Source organism: Anthonomus grandis, chromosome 5 (assembly GCF_022605725.1).
Source record: "Anthonomus grandis grandis chromosome 5, icAntGran1.3, whole genome shotgun sequence".
NCBI classification, from domain to species: domain Eukaryota; kingdom Metazoa; phylum Arthropoda; class Insecta; order Coleoptera; family Curculionidae; genus Anthonomus; species Anthonomus grandis.
In genome coordinates, this window is record NC_065550.1 from 25566938 (window position 1) to 25593887 (window position 26950).

Consider the following 26950-nt stretch of genomic DNA (forward strand, 5'->3'; position numbering starts at 1 on the left):
CCGTGAGTTACTATTATTCAAAATTATATTAAATCTTATTAACTTTACGTTAATAATTTCACTCATATTAATTTATTCAAAGTGTGTTAGAGAAAGTTGGAAATATGTCTATAAAAATGTACAGGATGAGGAAAGGCATATCCTAAAATGTTAATTTTTTTTTTACTACTAGTAACTGTGATAGTATATAAAAGAGTTTAGGTGTGAGGATTTTTTTCAATTGAATTTTTTTTAACTTTATCTCAGCAACCGTAAATAAATGTTATAAATCTTAAAAAATATAAAGCATTTAAGAATGTGATGAATATGAGTATGTAACCAAAATGTGTATTCTTGGGACATTGACTACTACTATAAAAAGCACTTTTACATTTTTTTACTAGAAGATAAAATATTTAGAGAGAACTAGTATATATAATGCTGATTTAAACAAATTAATTCATTAATTGACTATAAACTATTGAATAAATTTGACCTTTTTTACAATACCATTATAGCCACAAATGTCTTTGTAAAAACATAAATTGGTTCTCATGAGGTAATAATTTTGTACTTGCCACTGTCTGTCTTAAGTTTGTTTCGAACGTTTTCTTTATTTTTAAATTTCCGTATTATAGCTATAGTTAGCAACGAATATTGAAGTTTTTCTTATTACCACATATAAAAAATTTAGGAAGGCGTCTTAATTTTTTTAAAGTAAACGGACCTTTTTATTTTGTCTTTCTCTGTTTTCTATTTCTACTTATTAATCAGTCTTTTTCGACTCTTGCCAGATGGACTTGGCTCAATAGTAATGTCACTATCCATGTCCTTAGGCACCACAAAACTTTATTTCATTTAAAATCTTAAAAACAATTTTTTTCAGCTAAAATATTTTAAATAATAATAATAACTATTATCCCACGTTTTAATTCAAACTATTTAGTTTATAAAATAGTATCGTATCTTGATTGGCTAAAAGGTAAATGTCTGCTTTTGCATCTGAAGCTAGATTCAAATTCCAAATAAAGGCTTTAAAATATCTTTTTACTTATGCACATGAGGCTAAAAAGATCATATTAACAGCAACTTTTGTTTATGTAATCTATCTTTAACTAATTTTTTTTTAAATGTCAAATGTCTGGTTTTGTATTTATATTTCAATATAATTCCTTTAAATTTCAAAAATTTTATCTACCTTAAGTTAATAGTTGGTAGACATATCATCAAAACATATTATGTATATGTTTATTATTAGCGTACAATTATTTTGGTTAAATAAACAATACTTAGATAAATATATTTTTTATTAGAATAGTGTTGATGCTTTAGTAGTATTGAAATTTTAATGGTAGTAGATTAGTTAGATTAGATCTATTATTTAGGGCTTATGAAAATTTTCATTTAAAATATTTACATACATAGCTCCTGTTTAATCTAGATATAGCCTTTCTGGAATTGCTGATACATACTTGCGAATTAAGCAAACGAATTTAAATAACATGAATAAAGAAGAGAAAGTTAAAATTTTATATTTTTTAACGATTTTATGACACGGATTCCTATTAATTAGTCATTAAATAACGAACAGCTCTCTTTTGTAATGAGACTCGCAAATTAAGTCGCACAACATGTGCCGGAGAATTAAAGGGTATATCGGAGATGCGACTCAAAAAAGGCGCAATAGACTGATTTAGACGTTAACTACCAAAGTTCCAGTGTATTTTTATGCAGTGCGGCTCTTAGTTGTCATCCTCCTCCTTTTTATCTTTTGAATGCGTTTATATACAAATTTGAAATTTGGCACACACCATTAGCAACCTAAATACTACTTTTTGGTCATTAGGTCATTTTGCAAAACTATAAAATGGCGGCGGGACGCCATTTTAAAAAACAAAATTAAATAGAAAGAGGGTGATGCGATACATTGTTAAAAGCTCCCACTCAATCCTTTATGGTCCTAGAATATTAAGTCATTACTTCTACCCATAGCAAAATAGCAGCCTTTTAGAATCTTATTTTTCACTTTTTTATTTATGTGATGAGATCCTGAAAGGAAATCTGGGAAACTCAAGGTTTCCTCTCGAAAAACGATTGACTAAAGAGTGAATTTTATCGATTGGAACTACTGACAGGTTCGCTTAAGAATCTTGATAAATTTCTGGATCCTCACCAAGAATAATGAGAAGCAAAAGAACTTGAGAAATGTCAACGAATCATCTTGCTTCTACGTCTATAGACTAGGTGTAAAGGTGTTAGCTTATCTCATCTTTCACTTAATGAAATAAAATTTTTTTTGCAGAACATTCAAACTTCTCGAAGGAAATTTTAATTAGAGTTGATGTTCGTGGTCCTGAGAGAATTTAGGAAACTCAAAATTTACTTTCAAAAAGCGATTAATTACTGAATGAATTAGATGTATTTGAGGTTCTGATAGGAATAAGAAGTTGAGATATAGATCTTGATGGATTTCTAGATTCTCACCCAAAATTCAGAGGCCAAATAACTTGGAAAAGCTAATGAGTCATCTTGGTTTCTTGATTTGACCGAACGCTAACAGACGAAATGTTTTTTCATCAATTTAAAATCAACATAATGTAGAGTAAATATAATGCCATTTACAACACTTTTAAAAATATTTTCTTTTCTTTTTCGTTTTCCTCGAGAAACCTTTAGAATATTCTGAATCTATAAATGGCATTTTTATACGCTTCAATCTACGTAACTTTACCATAACTTAACCGGCTGTGTATCTTTTACAGTTTTCGATTTTCGAGTGCAATGTGGGACACTGTATATAGGGTAATTTCACTCCGGTATTAATGGAAATTCCGGTAAAAGCGACTTTTCTGAGAACTAATTTTTCTTTCTTAAGTATAAAAGTTTCCTACAGTGATGGACCAATCTGTATAAACTAATAAATCATTTATAATATACGGGGTGTCCGGAAATTACGCGTAAGGATTTCGGTGGGCGATTCTACATGAAAAATTAATGCAACAAACTTCTATACAATTTTTTTAAAAACTCATACAAGGTGTTAAAAAATTTTTTTTCTAATTTTTCTAATAACTTTTTTTCCAGTGTACTGATTTTTGCCAAATTTTGCATGCATGTTACTAGTGTTTCTTTGTATTCACCCTATTATTTTAACGTTAGTCGTCAATGACCAAAGGCTTAAGCTGTCCTTCACCTTAGAAAAATGACTTTTTAGCACTATCCATCAAAGACTAGAATTTGGAGCATTTAAAATTAGTCGACATAATGTGGGGCGTCCACGAAGAACTCGAACTCAAAGAATGCAACTCCGTGTTTTGAATGAGATTGAGGATAACCCTACTCTTAGCGTAAGATCAATTGCAACTCAGGAAAATATTCCGGAAAGTGCAGTTCATGAAATTTTACAAGAGCAACTCCTACATCCCTTTCATTATCAAAAGGTTCAAGCTTTAAACCCTGAAGATTCAGTGGCTCGACTTAATTTTTGTAGGACCATTAGAAACCTTCATAATCGTAATAAAAATTTCACACGTTTCATTCTCGTTACCGATGAAGCTGGCTTTGGACATGATGGTTTAATAAACCTTCATCATGAACATCATTGGTGCGACAAAAACCCTCCAAACAACGTTTTCAGAATAAATTTTCCATCAATGTGTGGGCCGGTATTGTTAACGATCATTTAATAGGGCCACATTTTTTCCCGCGAAGACCTAGAGGTGAGGTCTACTAAAACTTTTTAAGAAATAAGTTGCCCAATCTATTAGATGATGTTCCTCTTCAAATAAGTCATAAAAATAAGGCAGCTACAAGGCGGCGCTCCACTTCATTTCAATGGAGCAGTGAGAGAACATTTATATTAAAATTTCCCTGAAAGATGGATTGGACGCGGTGGGTTTGTGCAATGGCCTCCCAGATCGCCAGATCTAAACGCTATGGATTTTTTTTTGGGGGTTACCTAAGATCTCTCGTTTACAAGGTTCCTGAACCCGTGAAGAGCTGAAACAACGGATTATTGACAATTTTGAAATAATTAAACAGAAGGAAGGTATATATTTATCTAGGATTCGTTGGAACTTCCATAGAAGAATTGAATTAATTTATGTATTGAAATGAAAGGACAACATTTCGAAAAATTTTTATGAAAGTATTACTTTAAAATTAAATAAGTTGTGTTATCGTAAATAGTTATTTTATTTAACAAATTACCCTTTAACAATGTACATATTGTGTTGTTTTCAAGACTTGCTGTGTTAATTTTGAAAATACGAATTTTTAATTACTAAAGGTACAGTTAATGTTTAAAGTCGTTTATCTCAGACACTGTTAATTCTATGATGATGCAACAAGAGCACCTACCTTTTTAAAACATATTTTGATGCTCTTTACTAATTTGACATCCAAATTTATAAAAAGGTTAAAGCAATAAAGTTCTAATTCATTTTTCTAAGGTGAAGGACAGCTTAAGCCTTTTGTCATTGACGACTAGCGTCAAATTAATAGAATGAATACAAAGAAACACTATTAATATGCATGCAAAATTTGGCAGAAATCAGTACACTAGCAAAAAAATTATTATTAAAAAAAATAAGAAAAAAATATTTTTTTAACACCATGTATCTTCCTTAATTTCGAGTTTTCGAAAAAAATGTATAGAAATTAATTGCATTAATTTTTCATGTGAAATCGCTCACCGAAATCCTGATGCGTAATTTCCGGACACCTTGTATAATTTAATATATAGACAGTCAAGCAAAAAATCAGGATAGTAATAGAGAATTGTCACCAGACTGTCTTAAGAGGTGCACCATATTTATAAGGAACCAAAATCACATTTAAAAAAATATTTTCAAAGGAGTCAAATATATCGATTTCGGAATTCAAAGTGAAAACGCTCATTAGGACCAAGATTTGTCAAAATTCACCTTAAATATATTTTTTTTTAATCAAAAATCAAACTCCATCCTTACTCACCACCAAAACCGCAAACCATTTCACAACCATCATAGTCCAAACTAATCAACAAAAAAAAAATTAAAATCTTCGAAGATAGTCCACTTTAGCACCAAGAAAAATCAGATCACCAGAGCACAATAAAACGTTGAAACTACTACAAACGACAAATAAAAATGTTGTAGCCGCGCTCAAATCACTTGATACGACTTGATTCACCTGAATTTCACCTGACACGAAGAACTAAACCGCGGTGTCTGCGGGCTCTATGAAGAACTGTTGCCTGATTATCGCAGGTACTGCTGTATACATTCTAGGGTAACGGTATCTGCATTGCTTGGCCTGGTCGCATCATCATCATACATGACTTCATTTGACTTTGGATCAACCAAAATGGAAGCAGCAGGGGCATGGTCGCTTACGTTTGGTCCATTTATTTACTGCTTATTTGGGACACGAGAAATATTCATTTCTTTTATTTTGGTGCCATACTGTGAATCAACTGCTATATAACGGACCTTATGATTTATTAATATACGGAGTGGCTTTGGTATATTTAACAACAGTTTCTATACTTCAAGCTTATTTATTGCTTTCTGGTTGATTTTCTCGATGTTAGATATTCAACTCCATCTACATTCTACAGTATCAGTTTTATCATTATGGTGTAAAATGTACTGTTGGTTTGGATGCAAATTTCCTTTATTCAGATTTTTGTGTTCCAAATCTAAAAGAATACTTGATATGTTAAAGGTATTAAATACGATCACTTGATTGATTTGTTCAAGTTCACACGATAAATCCAGTAATTTGTCAAACCTTCAAAGTTTTAATGATTTTTTGAAAAATTGTTGCATAATGCTTTAGCTACAGTAAGATCTTTTCTTGGATTATATTGTATGATATAATCATCCTTCTTCTAAGTTTTTTTATGAATCTCTGAGATCAATACAACCATAAATTTGATGTGCAAAATCTTAAGAATTTCTGATCTCTTTTAAGTGTGATAGAAATAGCTCAGGTTATTACTTAAATTATTATGATGAGAAATATCGTTTCTTATATTACTGAGTTTAGGATACGCCCTAATACTGAAAATATAATATGAAGTCTGTTTTGCTAGATCAAATATGCTCAACATGGACCCTAATATTGAAAAATATTAGTAGTTTCACATTCTTTTGCTAAAAAGTTATCGAATATAAAAAGAGAGTTGCTCAGCGTTGAAACAACTACTGAGTTTTATTGGTTATACCAGAAATAATATTTATCGATTCTCTTCTTACAGGACATTTCAGAACATGCAAAAATACGTAAATGAGACATAAAACCATCAAGATGTCTTAAAGAGATTTTCATCATCTTATAGGTTAACAATATTACTTGCTTGTCAAGACTCGCTTTCTGCAATTGTTTCGGTTTTTCAAAATTAGTTTCCATCTTGGTCGGAAGGATTGGCCTCAGGCTTTTTTTTTAATGAAACTTCCATTGCGGTCTTCAGTTGATCTTGGATCAGCCAAAAATGTAAAAAGCAGAAGCACGGTTGCTTACGTTTGCTTCATTTTTTTATCTAGCCCTTTTTTGTTGGTTTTCTTAAGTCGGTTTCCAACTTCATCTACACTTATTCTATTGTAATCATTTTTTATCTGTTTTATCATTACTACACCTGTCTAGTCTAAAATGTCTAATGGTTTGGATGAAAATCCTTTGCTGATTCATCAGATTTTTCCAAATTCTTCTATATTAAAAATCTTAATATTTTCTTAAGCAAAACAAAAATAATTAGTGGTTTGTAAAAATTTTCTTTACTGCTTCATCAAAAGCTCCATCTTCTTTTATTTTTCTGCTGACATACGACATCCACTTCCTTCAACTCTCCTATAAGATCACTTTCTGCGTTTATTGCTTGACAAACCTTCTGAGTTTTTCTAGCTTTGAAAATTTCCACCGGATTTAGGGATTGTTTCAGATAAAACCTTTTTTGTGGTTTTATCAAGTTTCATAGATGTCTATATCTATTTATCTAAGAACGCATTTCTACTTCATTTATTTCTAGTTCGTGACTCGCCAGGGTAAAGGATGTTTTATTGTTGAGGTCCCAATTGCCGTAAGTGCTGCTATATTCTCAATAGTAAATTTGAACCTAAGAGTGATAATATGACTTTGGGAGAACTATAGTCTCGACAATTTTAGTTTCAACCTGTGAGAAACAGAAACAGATTTTAACATTATAAAAAGGCTTTGGACGATATAATGTGAGGACTCTTTTGCTGCACCAAATATCATAAACACTCCTTCTTCTCTTTTTTTGACTTTGATTCTTTTTAGTATTTTTCCAAAATAATTAATGGAGTTAAAGCCAATGGTTGAACTCAGTTAATTAAACCATTTTTACTGGTTGAACCGGCAATAGAATCCGTTCTAGTAGGAGATCAAGAAATGCCAGTTTCAAACATATAATCATAAAAGAACGCATCCTTTTTATAAACAAATTCATCTCATTCAGTAGTTTAACCTTGACATCTCTTTTTTTCACACTAATTTACCTTCATTCTCAATTTGTTGCTTTCTTTATTAAAGCTTAAACTCAAGCACTTCAGATCTTGTTTTTTACTTCCATGCTTATTGAATTAAAGATTTTTGTATTTCATTTTCATCTGTATTATCTCCATGTTATACAAAAATAACTGCTCTGATGCAACTTTCCCTTAAGTTTTATATTCCTCTGTATTTGAGAACAAATACAACTTCTATTTTTGCTGACTCAATTAATAGATCCAGAGGCTCGTAAACATTTGGCATAATAGAAGTTTTATTACTGAGGTCTCAACTGCCTTATGTAAATTTTGACTAAGAAACACACTCTCTTTATAACAACAACAATAAAGATGAGACTTTGAGAAACCATTAAGACCATAACCCTCTCAAGATCTCTGGAAATATCTTTATAAGACCTCAAATTTTTAATATTACTTCTTGCCCATATTGATTAATCATATTCATTTAAAATTTTATCTAAAATCACTAATCAGCACACATATCTGAAAATTCACAGGCGCGATATGGCAACACCCCTCTGCGTATAAGTATATTTTGAAGCTCATCGGCCATACTGTAAGATGCACAGGTTAATAATCGGAGGAATTCGTCATAGCTCGTTTTTGATTAGACTGGCGTTATTGCCATATGTTGCAAGAAGTAGTGATGCTCTAAAAAAGTCAGACAATAACTTTTTATTTATTTACTCAAACGAGCTTAAATAGCTTATTAATTCGTATATTTTACCCAGCGTTTTGAATGTGAATGTTCTCAGGACGTTCTTGGATGTTCGAATGAACCCTCCCAAAAATACTTTCATGAATGAATAATACATTTTCTGTGTGTGAGTATGGTTACGGAAATGCCTGAGGAGAAACATGTTAAATAATGGCAAACAATTGCAAAAAAAATAGATAAACTAATAAAACAATTAAAGAATAACGGATTAAGTGAGAAAGTTTAAAATTTATTTTTAGGGAAATAAAATTAATCATAAAAATTAATAGAAAAAAAACCAAACAACATTTTAGATTTTTATTTGTTTACTTTTTTTTAAATTTAATTAGAAAACTAGATCAAATAATAAAACTAAAAAAATATTATAATGCCAATTCAGCAATCTTGAGTTTATATGCACTAAGCAATTTACTATGATTTTATACATCCTCTATAGATAAGGAAGTGCATTTAAAAAACCGTTTTATCATCTTTTGCTATAATAATAATAATATTTTCGTAAAATAATAAATCACTCGCCTTCAATGGCGAATACGAGCGTTACAGCTGTATTATTTAATTAATTATTTCCTTATTTACGAAGGCAATCTAAAACAGTTTTATCAGTTTAAATTGCGACTCTTTACAAAACACTACACCTTTTGCGAATAATAGTTTTTATTTATTTGGAAATTTATAGTTACAAGTGATTGTAAGGTAAGCATGAATTACTGAAAAAAAAGTGCCATCAAAAAACAGGAAAAAGGAGTCATTAATTCTTTTTTTTTATAAATTTTTGTTTAACTGCATTATTTGTGCATAGTTTGATAGGAAAATTAAACCTGACAGATGAATTTTCTAAAGTAAATCAATCAATTCCTTAGCTAAAAAAAGATTATTTTGTGCGTGAGTTTCAACAAAAAAACATGAAGGAGAAATCGATATTATAAAAAAAACTGATGCTTTTAAAATTTCACTTGGAATTTATCATTTTCTTTTCACTGCATATATTTTAAGATCATTGTCCTCAGGTAATGATGCAGCAAAAAGAGAAATGATTGAACGAAAAGATACTGATGATGATAAGGATGTTAGTAAATTTTCTGTAATTAGTGCTATAAAGAAAATGCAAATAACAAATTTTGAAGGATCATTGCTTACAATGGGGTTTTCTTAAAATAAAGAAGGAGAAAGAAGGGAATAATTATAAGAATTCTATGTAAGATATGATGATGATAATTGTTACCAATTCTACATTGCAAACCAGTTAGTTACCAAGTCCAGGAGTGAGTATCACACGAAGTATCAGTATATCAGGGCATACACGAATGTAATAAATTAAGGTCTCAATAAAAACTATTGATATTAATAGATAGATTAAAGATAATCAGATAAAAGAAGAAAAAAAATAATTTTAATAAAAAAAACAAGGAAATCTTAACTGTAGTCTCAATAAATTTGTTTTTTAACTAAACATCATAGACTTAGGCCAGAAATGCAAGTCCAAGCTGGTTATTTGGAAAAAAATGCTCTTATGTTCGTGGTGGTACTTTTGCTGTTACAGATCTACGAGAGGTAATAATGTCATAACGAAACTGATAATAAAGGAAAAATTAAATGGAAAGACTGCAGAAATATCAGATTTATCTCCATTGTGTTCATGTTCCATTTCATAAAGAAATGTTCAATAAAATCAAGAAAAAATCGGTTTCATAGAGAACCACCAACTGAAAAGGTCAAAAAGGAAAAGAAAAAGCAGATTTTGTTTTTTTCTTGAAAAACGATCCTTCATTGAGATACAGTGAAGGTATGAATCATCAACTACCTTGTGATAAAGTTAGAAGTTTGCTAGTTACATTTTTTGTTTTCTTTGTAATTCATTCACTTTACCCAGTTCTTTTCATTTGTGCACTGAGTTGTCCTTTTAGATAATGGAAAATTCTTAAAGATTTTCATGTTATTAAAAATTAAAAATTTTTTCTTGAAATTAAAATTTACTTTGAGGGTAGTTCCAGGTCATCCTATTCAATGTTGTTCAATTTCTTATAGGTGGCTTAAACCAAAATATTCAGTGAGGTTGTATGATGTCCTCCTCGACTGATCGATCTAAACCCTGATCACATAGTATGACGTTGCAGATGCTTTAATTCCATATTGCCGAGAATTTTTAAGTTTTTCTGTTTGCAACTTATGATATTGATACAACGTTTAATTCATATTTGGCTGGCTAGATGCGAAATATTGAGAGATAAATGGTTTGACGAGGTTAGAAAAAATTAGATCTGGAAATTAGAGGAATGAATATTAAATAAGTGAAATTGTGGATAAAGATTTGTGTTGTTGTTATTTTATGCATATGTTATTCGTTCTGATATTAAAATTTACCCCATACTACCCTTGTTTATATAAACATTTAATACCCAATTTTTATAACTTAGATTACCGTAGTATAAAACTTATAATTTTTCTTGAAATTTAAATTTCTTTCATGATTAGTTCCAGGTCGCCTTATTCAACATTGTTTTATTCATTTCGTTCACAAAATATTCAGAGAATATGTTGTTATTTCAGAGATGTTCTGGACTACCCAAACTAATTCCTGATAACATACTATGACGCTGTAGAAACTTTAATGTCATAAAGCCGAGAATTTTTACACTTTCCTGGTTGCAACTTACAACATTGGTACAACGTTTAATTCTTATTTGGTTAGCTTAACATAACTTATCTAGAGAAATTAATAGTTTGACGAGGTTCAGGTTGCATTGCCATCTTAATTGCCGCATTACGTGATCTAGGTACTGAAGCTTCCTAGTCTTGATCTTCTTTATGATCTCCATATCTTCATTTATTTTCTTGAGCACTCTGAGGTAAGTAAGATAATATGAGTACTCTAGAAAGGCTGCTGGAGATTTTTCAATTCGGCATTTGGACAAAATTGTCCCAATTTTCGTTTATTGTTATGCCTAGTACATATATATAAAGCAACTCTTTCGATTTGCTGGCTTTTAATAGTAAGTTGGCATACTACATTGACTTTTTTCCGGATTATCACGAATTTGGTCTTATCTATGTTCAGCGTTAGATCGTATTTCTTACAGGTTAACTCCTGTCATGAGTTCTTGTAGGCTTTTACTATGGTTAATAAATACTGCGTAACTTATATTGTTCAATCGTTGGCCGTTTACAGATATTTCCAGTTCTATCTCATCTAGGGCTTCGTTAAAAGTCTCTTAGAGTATAGGTTAAAAGTATAGGAAGAGAATACACCCTTGTCATGTCATCTTCAGTTTTTATTCGTATATTTGCTGTTTGACCTCAATAAAAGTTTACAATAATTTATAAGTCCCGGTTATCTAATCCGACTTTTCTACTAGTTTTATACATGTTGGACTTGTTCAAACTTTTTGATACCACTTGTACACAGAAAAGTTCTAAGATGTTTGTTACTGATGTTATGATCTTATTGTAGCCCGCTTATCTGTTGATCGACGTTCATCTCGTCTTGTTTTCATTTTCGTAATTTGTCACTAATATGTAATCTACTTGGTTTGTCCATTTTTAAGTCTTTCAGTTTCCGCAGGTCCCATCGTTCCTGTTCCCTTCTTATTTTGATCTTCTTTAATCTGATTTTGAATTTGCGACTTATGGTTAAATTGTATATCTGCATTTGGGTATGTTTTGACGGATGTACGGCTATTCCGAAATCTTTTGTGTTAATCAATTTGAATCCTTATATTGTTACCCGTTTCTTCTCTGGGTAAACGCCATGTATAAACTCCGTGAGCTGGTAATTTGAAAAATGTGTTGGTGACTACTAGTTGTTGTTTCCAAATGGGCCGACCAAGTCACCACGTCGATTTTGTCCTATCTTAGCACTCCAATCACCCATTATTTGTTATTTTCTTTAAAATAGTTGAGAGTAATTGATAGAATCCTTTAACCTCTTTCTCGCTTCTATCAGTTGTACAGTGTGTAAATTTGTATAACATTGGTGCTTACAAATGTGGCTGCTAGTTGACTTATAGCTATTCTTCCAGTAATTCTCAAGAAGTTTGTAACGTATTTGGAGAGGTTTTTGTTGGTAATGAAACGCATATTGATACATCATGATCATCTATTCAGTTCTTCACACATCCAGGCCATCTCATTTCACTAACTCCTATGATATCTATTTTTAACCGGTTCATTTCTTGTATAGCATTGTGTATAAGGGTTCAAATGATGTAAATAAAGAATTATATAAGCTCAAAGGTATTTTTCTTTATAATAAGGGATAGGGTTAATGCTAAATTAGGGGCGTTATACCATTTAAAACTAGAGATGAAGGGCTCCATTTTTGCCAGTTTTCATGACTAACAATGAACCAGGAAGAATGTTACAAGGATTTGAAAGTTAGCACCGAAGAATTATCTAACCTCTAAGGTATTTTTGTTTATAATAAGGGCTAGGGTTAATGTTAAATTAAGGGCTTTATACTGTTTAAAACTAGAAATAAAGAGCTCCATTTCTGCCAATTTTGATGACTTGCAATTAACCAGGAAGAATCTTTTCCTTCTTTGATACATTGTGTTCACGTTTCATCTGCATCTTAATATCAGATTTATGAACATTAATTAATTTATGTTCGGCTTTGTTCGTAATTCCGTTCACAGGAGTCTTATTAAACAATGACCTAAAAGGTTGTATGGTCTACCTTCTGCCTTTTTTTTCCCTTTTGCTTTCTGCATCCTCATACCGTGGACTTTTATAGTTCATCATTGTTCAGCCTTTAGGGATAATTGCTTGACCCCAGGACAAAAGGGTTCCCTTACACTTATCGGCTCTTCTTAAGATCAGGGTAAATAAGTGGTGTGTCATTTTTTTGCTATTTTATTTAGAACTAAACAGTACAGGCTCAATATCAGAAATGCTAATCCAAGCTGAATTAATGATCTAGATCAAGAAGGATTTCATAAGAAAGTTGGAAAAAGGCATAAAAATGATTCGTCGAAAAAAAAATCGTCAGATTTCTTTTAAACTTACCGACTGGAATTTTGCAACTTTTTCTACAATGTTCATTATCTATTTGGGTGACTTAATGTTGAATGAAAGATAAATAAATCGTCGAGGAACAGTTATTAATAAAAATGTGTTGTGGTATGTTGTCGTTTGTCCAAAGCTGCAAGAAACGTTAATATAATTACATTTTATGCCAAAGATAACGCTGACGCAGTATTATACAACATTCTTCAGTCGGATCGACATATGACTTGAATGCCAGGTCGTTACATACAATGTTGGTATCCAGAGACACTAACCTTCCAGAATACAAATATATGGATCGAGGGTCATACAGTCTGATTCAGAAGTATGAAGAGATAATTTTTTTGATTACAGCATCAATTGAAGAACATTCCTGAAAAAATACCCCAAAGAAAATGTTGCTCTGAAATTTATTATTTATTATCCTTGCCATTAAGGAAAAACTAGTCTATTTTAATTTAACGGACCTTGTAAGTTGTTATTACTCTAATATTGATAACATAATGAAAAAAACATTTCGCAATATTCACTATGTGTTTAAGTTCCCATGCACTTAATAAATCGCGTCTAGTAATTAAAGAACGTAATAAAATAAAATTTTATCATTTGATTAATTAAATTTAATAGTATGTAATTTCGAACTTGCCCATAAAAATGCAAATTTTTTCAACAAAATATAATTACCTTATAATAATAATATATAATTACATATTTTTGTGTAAATTTTTAAATTGAAACTGGGCAGTCTCTTAGGTGCTGCTTACAAACAGTAACAGGGTTAAAAATTATATTTTTCTAGCAAATATTGTTAAAACATGCCTCAAATCAAACCGCAAACCCTAAAGACCTTTATGAGACTTGTATCAACGAATAACCCCAAACAAGCCACTGCTCAAGCTGTTTCACTTGATGGTAGGGACAGTTACTACCAGAAAATCGGCAATAAAGCTTTGGATAGCAAAGAAGATATTAAACCAGAGGGATGGTATGATGCCATACCTTTCAAACGTATTCCTGGTCCTAAACCCTTGCCTATTATTGGAAATGTTTGGAGGTTCTTTCCTGGTGGAGAGTATTATAATGTTCAATTGATTGATTTACATAAAAAGTATGGTTAATAAATATAATATTAAGGATTTTGTTTACTGAAGTTGGTTTTTAGGTTGCAGCAGCAATATGGTAAGCTGGCTTATTTAAGTGGTATACCGGGTAAACGCCCTATATTGTTTGCCTATGATCCTGAAGATATTGAACAGGTGAGATTCAGACACTACAATATTTTCTACTACTCTTATGATTTTCTTTTCATTAATTTCAGACTTTAAGGAATGAGGGGCCATGGCCTATAAGGTTTGGTTTGCCTTCTTTTGCATATTATAGAAAATATGTACGTGATGATGTTTTCCAGGGGGTAGGAGGAGTTCTGACTGTGTAAGTATCTTTTTTATTTATTTGAAAATTAGGATCCAGAAAAAAATAGTGAATTTTCTTAAGATCAAGATCTGGATCAATGTGTGATGAGACCTACAAAGTAAGGCCATTAATATATAAGGTTTTTATAGATCATTATCAATGCACATATTTTTACAGTCTCCACATGTTCTTCGTATGCTCGACTGACTAATTTTAATAAAATTTCCAAAAGGTCGTAGCATTTATACGTCCGAAGATTGTTTATTATAGATCCTAAATTGCATCAAGAAACCTCTAATTGCAGTTCCTAAATATTTCAATTCATATATCCCATTTTGAAGACTTATTCTAAGTGACTTCTTGGGACTAAATAGGTTCCCTTAGATGAAATCAATAAGTTGCATCAGTAAAAGTTTATATTTGGCTAAAGTAGGTTCTTGCTCTTCTTAAGAGCTTCTTGTCTTCCCGACTTAAGTGCTGTCTCATACTGGTTATTCATTGGATCTGATCAGAATTATAAAAAGGTTTGATTAATAATGGATTATTAAGTGAAGAATTATCTGCAATTTTCTCATTCTAGATATTGATAGAATTGTGATTTGCCCTTGTAGAGTTCAAATGGCTAGTGTCACAGTCTTGACACCTATTATTGTCAATCAAGACAAGTTGTACTAGTAAATAGTTTTAATGCCTCTGAAGAATTTAATTTTGAAGGTCGATATCTCGGCTTCTATGGCAGCTATCGGGAAAATTCCAACGGTTTTGTCTTAGTTTCGTCATTCTGAATCCAACGAAACCATCAGCAAGATTGTAGCTTTTACGATAGCGGAGATATGGCATTTTTGATGCCCATTTTTGGCCTCAAAAACGGACGTCGAAAACGACTTTTTCACGATTTTCAAAGTGCTCTCATTCCCTTAGTTCTGCTCGGATCCTGGTATAACCCGGTGTTTTCGTAATCTAGGTGACCCAAATAAGACGCTGGTATACTGAGTTTTCGAAAAAAATCAATTTTTGGTGAAAAAATTCGATACGGGGGGGTATACCCGAAAAATGAAAAATTCCAAACTTTGAAGGTCGATATATCGGCTTCTATGGGAGATATCGGGAAAATTCCAACGGTTTTGTCTTAGTTTCGTCATTCTGAATCCAACGAGACCATCCGCAAGATCATAGCTTTTACGATAGCCGAGATATGGCATTTTTGATGCCCATTTTTGGCCTCAAAAACGGACGTCGAAAACGGCTTTTTCAGGATTTTCAAAGTGCTCTCATTCCCTTAGTTCTGCTCATATCCTGTTATAACGACTTTTTCAGGATTTTCAAAGTGCTCTCATTCCCTTAGTTCTGCTCGGATCCTGTTATAACCCGGTGTATTCTTAATCTAGATGATTAGAATAAGACGCTGGTATACTTAGTTTGATTTCGAAAAAAAATCAATTTTTGGTGAAAAAATTCGATACGAGGGGGTATACCCGAAAAATGAAAAAACCCACATTTTGAAGGTCGATATCTCGGCTTCTATGAGAGCTATCGGGAAAATTCCAACGGTTTTGTCTTAGTTTCATCATTCTGAATCCAACGAGACCAACCGCAAGATCGTAGTTTTTATGATAGCCGAGATATGGCATTTTTGATGCCCATTTTTGTCCTCAAAAACGGACGTCGAAAACGGCTTTTTCAGGATTTTCAAAGTGCTCTCATTCCCTTAGTTCTGCTCGGATCCTGTTATAACGACTTTTTCAGGATTTTCAAAGTGCTCTCATTCCCTTAGTTCTGCTCGGATCCTGTTATAACCCGGTGTTTTCGTAATCTAGATGATTAGAATAAGACGCTGGTATACTTAGTTTGATTTCGAAAAAAATCAATTTTTGGTGGAAAAATTCGATACGGGGGGGTATACCCGAAAAATGAAAAAACCCAAATTTTGAATTTCGATATCTCGGCTTCTATGGGAGCTATCGGGAAAATTCTAACTAACGGGTTTGTCTTAGTTTCGTCATTCTGAATCCAACGAAACCATCCGCAAGATCATAGCTTTTACAATAGCCGAGATATAGCATTTTTGATGCCCATTTTTGGCCTCAAAAACGGACGTCGAAAACGACTTTTTCAGGATTTTCAAAGTGCTCTCATTCCCTTAGTTCTGCTCGGATCCTGTTATAACCTGGTGTTTTCGTAACCTAGATGATAAGAATAAGACGCTGCTATACTTAGTTTGATTTCGAAAAAAATCAATTTTTGGTGGAAAAATTCGATACGGGGGGGTATACCCGAAAAATGAAAAAACCCAAATTTTGAAGGTCGATATCTCGGCTTCTATGGGAGCTATCGGGAAAACTTCAACGGTTTTGTCTTAGTTTCGTCATTTTGAATCTAGCAAGACTATCCGCAAGGTCGTAGCTTTTACGATAGCCGAGATATGGCATTTTTGATGCCCATTTTTGTCCTGAAAAACGGACGTCGAAAACGGCTTTTTCAGGATTTTCAAAGTGCTGTCATTCCCTTAGTTCTGCTCGGATCCTGTTATAACCCGGTGTTTTCGTAATCTAGATGATTAGAATAAGACGCTGGTATACTTAGTTTGATTTCGAAAAAAATCAATTTTTGGTGGAAAAATTCGATACGGGGGGGGTATACTCGAAAAATGAAAAAACCCAAATTTTGAAGGTTGATATCTCGGCTTCTATGGGAGCTATCGGGAAAATTCCAACGGTTTTGTCTTAGTTTCGTCATTCTGAATCTAACAAGACTATCCGCAAGGTCGTAGCTTTTACGATAGTCGAGATATGGCATTTTTGATGCCCATTTTTGTCCTTAAAAACGGACGTCGAAAAGGACGTAGAATTTTTGGTGAAAAAATTCGATACGGGGGCGTATACCCGAAAAAGCCGTAAGAAAAAATAGAATTGAGATTGTCCAGAAAATATGTATATATTTCTCTATTAACAATGAGATTTAACAAATTATAATCTATTAACAAGACTTTACAATTATTAAATATCCACTTAAGATCTGAAATATTCCACTTAAGTATCTGGAAATGTATAATTATAGTTTGGTATTTTTAATTTATTTGTTAATTACTGTCTGGAAATTCGCCGTTACTATCTGGAAAGTTACTCTTTGCGTCTGAAACTTTCAACTTACCATCTAAAAATTTATTACCACTTATTTAATTATAGCGAAATTTTTTGAAAGAATAATCTGAATTTCAGGTTGGGTCTACGTGAAAGTATGGATATCCTTGTGTTGATAGTCTCCATTCATTATCTTTACAGTAATCTTGTACCATTTTACGTTTCTTCTTCAAATGAACCGATAACTTTGATATTTACTTCCCTTTCGGCACTAGCATTTAGGTCACCTAGTAGCAATACTTCCTTCCTAATTCCAATACTCTCTAATAAGTTTCTCATTGTCGTAAAATGTATCCTTTACCATCTTCAGAAGGTGTACCAATGCGCCTACTACTACTAATTCATGTTCTAGCGTTTTCTTTATCAGTGTACTTACGCCTGCTTCTGCCTTTTCTCATCTAGTTTAGTTTAAATGCCTTGCACATTTTACGTTCTAAAAGTCATTAACCTTATCCGTAAACTGAATGGTTTTCCATTAAATATGATGTTTTCTTTCTCGGATTTTTTGCAATATAATTTTTTTCCATGTGATATGAAGCAGACCACATCCTGCAATCCTGGTGAACCAGAAAGATTTTCAAACGGATCTTTTACCCTTAGCTGAGTGGCTCCACCTTTTGGGCACTGCAGACTCGCCCTCACCCTTCTCATTCTAAGATAGGATTTGCTGACTATGTATTAGGTGTTTTATACTTCGAGGCGTTTCTTGGTATTAAAACTTTTCTTCATAAGACTCAAAAAAGATGGAAATCGTTTATAATGAAAATATCATTAAACACATGTAAGAAAGAAGGATTTTTTGTTAAAAATATGAGAGTATTCTACAAATAACCTTCTTTAAATACGAATAGCCCAATACTGAAAGTACTACCTGAGCTTCTCTTATAGCACGAGTTTAGAATTTTGTTATTTACTGAAAATTGGTAACTATTACTACTATCAATTACTTAAAGCTTTGACTTATAATTTTAAGTAATAAGACCATACCACAGATTTACAGAATATGATTAGGTATTCTGTAAATCTGTGACCATACATACCGATTTCTTTGGCGCCTATAAATATATTTTCTTATCAAAACAACAATTTCATAAAATAAAAATGCAATTTTCCATTATTTTACTGCTTTTTTAGTCAAGGCGAAGAATGGTTCCAATTTAGATCAATCGTAAATAAAATTCTGATGCAACCAAGAACTGCTGAGCTCTACGTATACAGTATGGATGACGTAGCAAATGGACTTATTAGTAACATACGAAGATTTTCCAAAAATAATCCTCGAAGTGAAATGCCCGACGATTTTCAGAACGAACTTTACAAGTGGGCGCTTGAATCAATGGGGGTAATTGCTTATAATACTAGAATCGGTAAGTGATACATAAAAATGTTAATAAATTTATTTATTTTGTAAAATTCTCCAGTCTATTTTTTTAAATATTAATTATATTTAATTGCATTTATCGGTATCATAATTTTGTTTTTCCAACTTTAATTAAGTGTGTTTTTATGTTGTCTTTCGCGTAATTATTTCCTATAATATATGTGCTATTTATTATTGTAAACATCAGTGAAATTAGGTAAAAAATTCGTTAAAATAAATTACACTTTAATAAAATACTCTCGGTAATAGTCCAGGTTTAATTAATTTTTTTTATTATCTTTTATCAAATTATAGATTCTTTTACTCTAAAAATAAATTATTAAGAAAAAACATTAAAAGGCAAATCTGAAAATAAAATACAATACATACTTTTTACACATTTTAATTAGTTTCTAGTCCTAATTTTTCTTCATACCATTCTTTTTTTGTCTTCTTAATATTTTTTGCCGTTATTTTTTATGCAAATATAATTTATTAATTTTATTTTAATTTTTTATCATTTCTTGCTAAAAAGAGTAAAAAGCACACATACATTTTTAAATAACAATGATATTAATGTAATCTACGGAAAAGTACCGGGCCCAAAATGAGACCACATGGTGCTAAAAGCAACCCTAGGTTGGGACGTGATAAGAATACTAATGAGCCTTCGAACTATGGTGGGAATCTACTCACATCTGTTATCCAACTGTTTGGACAAACTTTAGATCTGCTAGAATGTATTTTAAAAAGTAGAAGCCCGGTAGTCTGGAATATATATTTGTCGTGAGCAGTCGTGTCTTATTTATAAAATTTTGACAAAAAAAAATTTGAACAAAAAAAAAATTGTTTATTTATGTACTGTGAAGTGTGTGGATGGCTTCCAAAGGCCTGATGATGCTCTGCCTAGAGCGAAACACGTGTAGCCCGTTAAATTACATGTTGTGAGACCGTGACTTTGTGTTTTTATTTGTTTTCGTCAATTTTGTATGTTGGTCTCTTAGAGAAGGATGAGATTTTTGGATTTATAAAATTTTGGTCGTTTACAGTTCAGGTGTGGGATAATAATTCGCGTGCTTTTCGGTCGCGCCACATTTTTTTTTTTAACTAATTGATCGTGCATTGGACATTTTTGTATATACGTTTATTAGTTATTAGTTTGTTCGTTGCTTTGTAATTTAGTGAGTTCCTTAAGTTGTAGTGTATATATAAAAACAGGCTCAACAGTGGGAAAGAGATCCCACAGTATCTCTGATTCTACTAGCTCATCAGATAGTGAGTATGAGAGTTACCTATATCGAGGTTCAAGAAAACGTTCAGTGGAATCACGAAAACGCGATGATTCAAGGAGACGTCCAGAATCACGTGTCGTAGAAACTCCTGAGCCGGAAACAACGTTTCAAACGTTTGGAAAAAAGATTGAAAATTTGGCTCAACGAAAGGACGAAAATAGCAAGGTCAGTACAATTTGACCTAATGTGAAGGCGGATTGTATTCCAGAGTTTTCTCCGAAAAGACAAATCTGACTACCCAACAGTGGTTAAATAAGATCGACCAATTAAAAGATGTCAACCAGTGGGACAAGATTAATAATATCTATCATATACAGTCAAGGCTTATAGAAAAAAAATATAACCACACGTGGGAAGAGTGGAAAGCATTAATAAAGGAAAGCTTTCCAGATCATACTGACTATGCCGTGAGTCTTCAAACGATGCTAAATAGAAAGAAAGATTCAAATGAAAGCATGACATCATATTATTTTCAAAAAAATGGAACCGCTAAGAACATGCGACGTTTATGGAAAAAGAGCTGTTTAATACATGGACTTTGTGATACTAACGTACAAAATGGAGCCAGAGCGGGCCGCTACCAAACGCCGGAAGATCTATACGAAGAATATTTGTCAGTTCTTCATGAACAGCCGACAGCAAAACACTCAGTAAGAAATTATGTAAGCAAACCTGCACATCATCAAAATGCTTCCGACCTTCGAGCAATCACAAAAGATAAACGATCAGTTCATAACACTAACTTCTGTTTGATGTTTTAACTGCGGTCAACGTGGCCATTTAGAAGCAAAGTGCATGAAGCCTTTTTTGGAATGCAAATTTTGTAGAATGCTTGGGCATATAGAGCAGAACTGTCCTAAAAATAGACCAGAAACATCCACTGGTAAGTTTAAACAATTATTATCTTTAAACGTAAAAAATAATTGTTTGGGTAGTACCTGCTATTTTATCGATTGTCGCATAAATAATTCTATTTTTCGTGGCTATGTCGACACAGGTAGTAATGCGGTCACTTTACGAAAATCTGACGTTGCCTATTTAAGATTAAAACTTTACCCGGTACAGGTAAAACTAAGTGGTTATGCCGGTGGCTCAGTAATTAGCCATCATAAAACGTTAATTAATTTAGAAGTAGATTTGGGAAAGGCCTTTGTCGAAGCACTTATTGTACCTGACACGGCCCAACAAGGGTCAGTTATTGTGGGACAGCCTAGATCACCCAGATATTACAATGATAGTACGAGGAGGGCAAGTACGTTTATTTAATGTAGATAAGGAACCCCTTAAAGAAATTAATGGGTGTGACTTGTTCAGCAGACCCGACGACAGATAAAGAAAATCAAATCGAGTGTCACTATTGGTCCAAAATCTTTAATTAGTTTTACGATAAATGATATAAAAAAATGTACTTATAATAAAATCGAACTAAAAGATCAAATGAAACTTTTAGAATTATTTAATAAACATTAAGGCTGTTTTGCTACAAATTTAACTGAAGTAGGGGAAGCAAATATCATAAAAATGTCTATTAATTTAACTGATGACATTTATTCACCTCTAAACCATATCGTTTACCATTTTGCGAAAGGGATACAGTTAGGGAAATAGTAAATGGCTTATTAGAGAATAAAATAATACGTGAATCTTCTTCTCCCTATGTCGCATGTGTGTGTATTACAGGGCCTTGAATAGAAAAACAGTCAAAGACAAATATCCGTTACCACGAATCGATGATTTATTGGACAATTTAAAAGGATCTTAGTTGAGATCAACGGATCTCCATAGATCAAAGGATCTATGCGTATGAGTTATGATTAACGATTCTCAAGTAGAGATCAACGGATTTATATTTACGAATTAAGGTCAAAGGATCTTAATTAAGATCAAAGGATCTCCATAGATCAACGGATCTATGTACACAAATTAAGGTCAAAGGATCTTAGTTGAGATCAACGGATCTCCATAGATCAACGGATCTATGTGTGCAAGTTGTAAATATTGTGTCTTAATTGAAGTCAACGGATTTCCATAGATCAAAGGATCTATGTCTATACGAACTAAGATCAACAGATTTTAGTTGAGATCAACGGATCTCCATAGATCAAAGGATCTATGCGTAGTGAGTTAAGATCACAAATTTATATCTGAGATCGACAGATCTATTTGTATTTGATCGACGGATCAAAGAAATAATACTTGAGGTCAAAGGACCTCGGCAATTACTTATAACGCTCTGGCGGTTGTTTGCTCATTAAAAAAGTTCAGAGTTTACCTTGTTGGTACCTATTACCTTTAAAGTTGTCACTGATTGCAATGCGCTAAGAACAACGTTAGTGAAGCGAGACCTTATTCCTCGTATAGGTAGGTGGTGGCTGAGTACGCAGGCATTTGATTTTACCATTGAGTATAGACCTGGGACAAAAATGAATCATGTAGATGCTCTTAGCCGCAACCCTATTTTAGAAAACGATACCATTGCTGCACAATTACAGGACAAACACTGTACAAATATACATGAAATATTATCAAGGCCACCTATCCGCAGGGCATCGCTGGGTGATACCAAAATCGACACGAAGACGAATATTATCATCGTCATCTATTATCATGATGACGCAGATCATTTTGCCGTTGATAAAACTTTAAATATCTTGTCAAAACGTTATTGGTTTCCATCCATGAGAAATTACGTAAAGAATTATATAAGGTCATGTTTGGGTTGCATGTATAATAAAAAGCCTTCAGGTAAAACGCCAGGTAGTTTACAATTTATAGAAAAGAAACCAATACCAATGGATACCCTTCATCTTGACCACTTGGGTCCATTTGTAAAAAGTAAAAAAGGAAACAGTTATTTTATTGTAGGTGTAGACGCGTTTACAAAAATTGTTTTTTTTTAAATGCGGTGCCTAACACGAAAACGGGATCAGTTACAAAATGGTTAAGGGAGATTATCGAAACGTTCGGTGTACCCCGAAGAATCATTTGTGACAGAGGAACTGCTTTTACCAGTCGAGAATTTTCAGATTTTTGCTCTGGAATGCAGCTACCCCTCAAGCCAACGGGCAAGTTGAAAGGTATAACAGGACAATACTTTCATCGTTAAGGGCTAGCATATAATATGAACAAAATTGGGAAAAGTCCCTAGTTACTGTCAGATGGGGCATCAATACAGCGGTAAGCTCGGTCACCAGGAAATCGCCTTATGAGCTATTTCTTGGTTATCAGCCACGTGGTATCGATGACGCTTATCTTACAGCTGAGGTTTGTGACGAAGAACCCGTTGACCTGCCGACTGTGAGAGCGGAAGCGTCAACAAAGATTGCTGAAAGTCAGCAAAACAAAAGGAGTTGTACAACCAAAGACATGCCGGCATAAAAACGTTTACTGTAGGACAACAAGTCCTTGTCCAAAGAACAAAGTGTTCAAATGATGGACAGAGCAAGAAACTCGAACCACGTTATCAAGATAACGTGGTTATAACCACGATTACTTATTATTAGTGGTTATAACCACGTTTACACCACGTTATAACGTGGTGTATATCCACGATAACGATCGATACGTGGTTGAGGACCTAGCGGGTGCAGAACGCTGTAAAACCGCATACAAAGAGATATGTCCCTCTGATAAATTAAAATTGTTTTCTACAGTTGTTAGTTCTAATGAGTCCGATAGTGACTGCGAGAATTAACAACTGTAGTGAGAAATAGTTTACTAATTGTTGTTTTTATTTTTTTGTTATAGGTAACGCCTACATAAGAAAAGGGAGCCTTCACGAGGGCGCGAAGATAGTCAGGAATGGCCGACTGTAATCTACGGAAAAGTACCGGGCCCAAAATGAGACCACATGGTGCTAAAAGCAACCCTAGGCTGGGACCTGATAAGAATACTAATGAGCCTTCGAACTATGGTGGGAATCTACCCACATCTGTTATCCAACTGTTTGGACAAACTTTAGATCTGCTATAATGTATTTTAAAAAGGAGAAGCCCGGTAGTCTGGAATATACTCGTATATTTGTCGTGAGCACTCGTATCTTATTTATAAAATTTTGGTCGTTTACATTAATTTAGCAATAAAAATATTTTTATGTAGATTGAAGGAATTTAATCTAAATACATTTATTTTTTTCTTAAAAAATGTATTCTTTTTTCTTTTTTTGATTATTTTTTTATTTTTTTTAAGAAATTTTTTGCTCAGAGTTTTCCGATATATTTCTTTCCTTTATCAATATTCTAGTTCTCAAATTGAAAAATATTAAAAGGAACTAATTCCAAATACTTAAAAAATAAAAAAGAACTTAAAATAAAAATTGACAATTTTTAGAGAATGAAATAAAATAAGTGGCAAAAAAATAATAAAGAGAAAAAAATGTAAAAAGAGACAGAATAAATAGACAAAGAAAAATAATCTGCTAAGAAAAAAAAGGAATACTTAATAAGTAAAAAGGAATACTTAATAATATTATAGTTAAATATTAATTATTAAAACTTCAAAATTGATTAGAGTAAACAGTGAAGGAAAACAGTTTGTAAAAAATATATAAGAAAAGTAATAAAATTTATAAGTTTAAAAATATGTTTTCTAAAAAAAATTAAAAAGAATAAGAAATCAAGACTATATACATATATGTTCAATGAAATACAGATCAAGTGAAAACAAATATTAAAAAGTAAAAGAAAAAAATAAACAAATGAATCGGGAGGGATTTTTACGTTCCAAAACAATTCACGAACGAAGAATACATTAACATAAGGGAAGAATATTAAGAAAAATAAAAATTGCAAAAAAGCATAGTAAAAACGTTAAACATCAAACAGGGGGAAAAATATGCTAAGAAGGAAAAATGTGAAGAAAGAAAAATAAGAATGACGTATGAAACAGAGAAATGCACAATATTTTTTTAAACACAACAATTAATGAGAAAAACAGATAAAAGTGAAAACGTAGTAGTAAAGTCAAACGAAAATTAAATAGAGATAATTTTTAAGAAGTGAAGTGGTTACATGAGAAACAAGTTTTAACTGCCTGGAAGAAAAATAACATTTCTTCCAGGTAGTTGAGTTAATTTCAATTTTCCATAAAATTACTTCAACTGTTTGGAGAAAGATGGAAATAACTATATATACAACCTTGTTTTTTTTTTAGGTTGTCTGGAACCAAACTTAGATAAAAACTCTGTTGGACAACGCATGATCGATTCATCAGTAGAACTCTTTGAACTGATGTACCAGTTGGACGTTTTACCATCACTTTGGCCAGTCTACAGTACCAAAGAGTGGAAAAGATATGTTCAAATTTTAGACTATATGACTGAGTAAGTTGAATAATTTTTCTCATAAAATACGAATATCTTGGTACGTTTTAGGGTTAATCAAAAATATATAGAAGAATGCTTACAAAACACTAATCCGGATCCTAATATACCCGATCATGAACGAAGCGTTCTAGAAAGATTAGCAAAGACAAATAAGAAAGTAGCTATTGCTATGGCCACTGATATGGTGATAGCCGGAATTGATACGGTAACAGAATTTTTAAATTAATTTTAATCGAAAACTTTTTTAAGTAAAACTTTATTTTAGACTGGTAGAACCATGGCAAGCGCTCTGTACTTTTTAGCCAGGAACCCTGATAAACAAGAACTACTGCGAGAAGAACTGAGAAAATATTTACCAAACAAAGATTCTCCAGTAACCAAAGATATTCTACGAGGATCACCATATTTAAAGGCCGTTATAAAAGAAACTACCAGACTTTCTCCAGTTTCTATTGGTACCCTCAGGACCACCGTTAAAGATATGGTGCTCTCTGGGTATCAAATACCAAAAGGGGTAATAAATGCCATTTTACCAATAGTCTTTTTTTGTTCCAACTTTGGGTTTTCAGACCGATATATTAGCAACAAACATAATTCCATCAATGGAAGAAAAGCACTTTAAAATGGCAAACCAGTTCATACCAGAACGTTGGTTGAGGACAACCGAGGGCGAATTATCTCATAAAAATGTCCATCAATTTGTTCATTTACCTTTTGGATTTGGACCGAGGTCTTGTATTGGAAAACGGTTGGCGAATTTGGAGTTGGAAGTTGGACTTTCTAAAGTGAGTGTTTCTTTAGCTTCTGTATTGATATTTTATCATATTTTTTCGGCTTTAGATTGTTAGAAACTTTAATCTGTCATGGCATCACCCTGATCCTAAATTCGGTACGAAATTGCTATATGGAATCATGGATCCTTTAAGAGTTAAGATGGAAGAAATAGAAAATTAGTTAAATTATAAATTAGACGTAGTTAGAAATATTGTGTGTTTATTTTAAAATTATATAGGTTATTTGATGTTGTATATTTTGTAATGTTTCTTATTGAGTAATAAAGTATTTTGTTATATTTTTTTATTGTTTATATTTAAATACAATGGTTAAGTAGAGTAGCTATGTAAAGCTAAACTTCGCCTTTTTTGTGCAACATATATGTTTACAAGAATGAAGACATTAATTATTATTATTATTATTATTATTATTATTA

The 26950-nt window shown here is 32.3% G+C and overlaps 2 protein-coding genes across 2 annotated transcripts in view; one reads left to right on the forward strand and one right to left on the reverse strand.

The window, feature by feature from the left end:
• LOC126736491 (uncharacterized) overlaps window positions 1–5222 on the reverse strand; it is a 31978-nt gene extending 26756 nt beyond the window's left edge. The window contains exon 1 of the mRNA XM_050440868.1: window positions 4954–5222. Within this exon, the coding sequence (XP_050296825.1) occupies window positions 4954–4986 (33 nt within the window). The 5' untranslated portion in view covers window positions 4987–5222. The remainder of the gene's footprint in view (window positions 1–4953) is intronic.
• Window positions 5223–8737: 3515 nt separating this feature from the next.
• LOC126736304 (cytochrome P450 CYP12A2-like) lies at window positions 8738–26812 on the forward strand. The gene is made up of 10 exons (XM_050440596.1): window positions 8738–8904; window positions 14012–14320; window positions 14375–14468; window positions 14531–14643; window positions 18900–19132; window positions 25569–25737; window positions 25789–25945; window positions 26006–26254; window positions 26310–26525; window positions 26581–26812. Exons 2-10 carry the CDS (start codon window positions 14028–14030, stop codon window positions 26692–26694), a joined length of 1638 nt encoding a protein of 545 aa, XP_050296553.1. The 5' UTR covers window positions 8738–8904; window positions 14012–14027; the 3' UTR covers window positions 26695–26812.
• The last annotated feature ends 138 nt before the right edge of the window (window positions 26813–26950 follow it).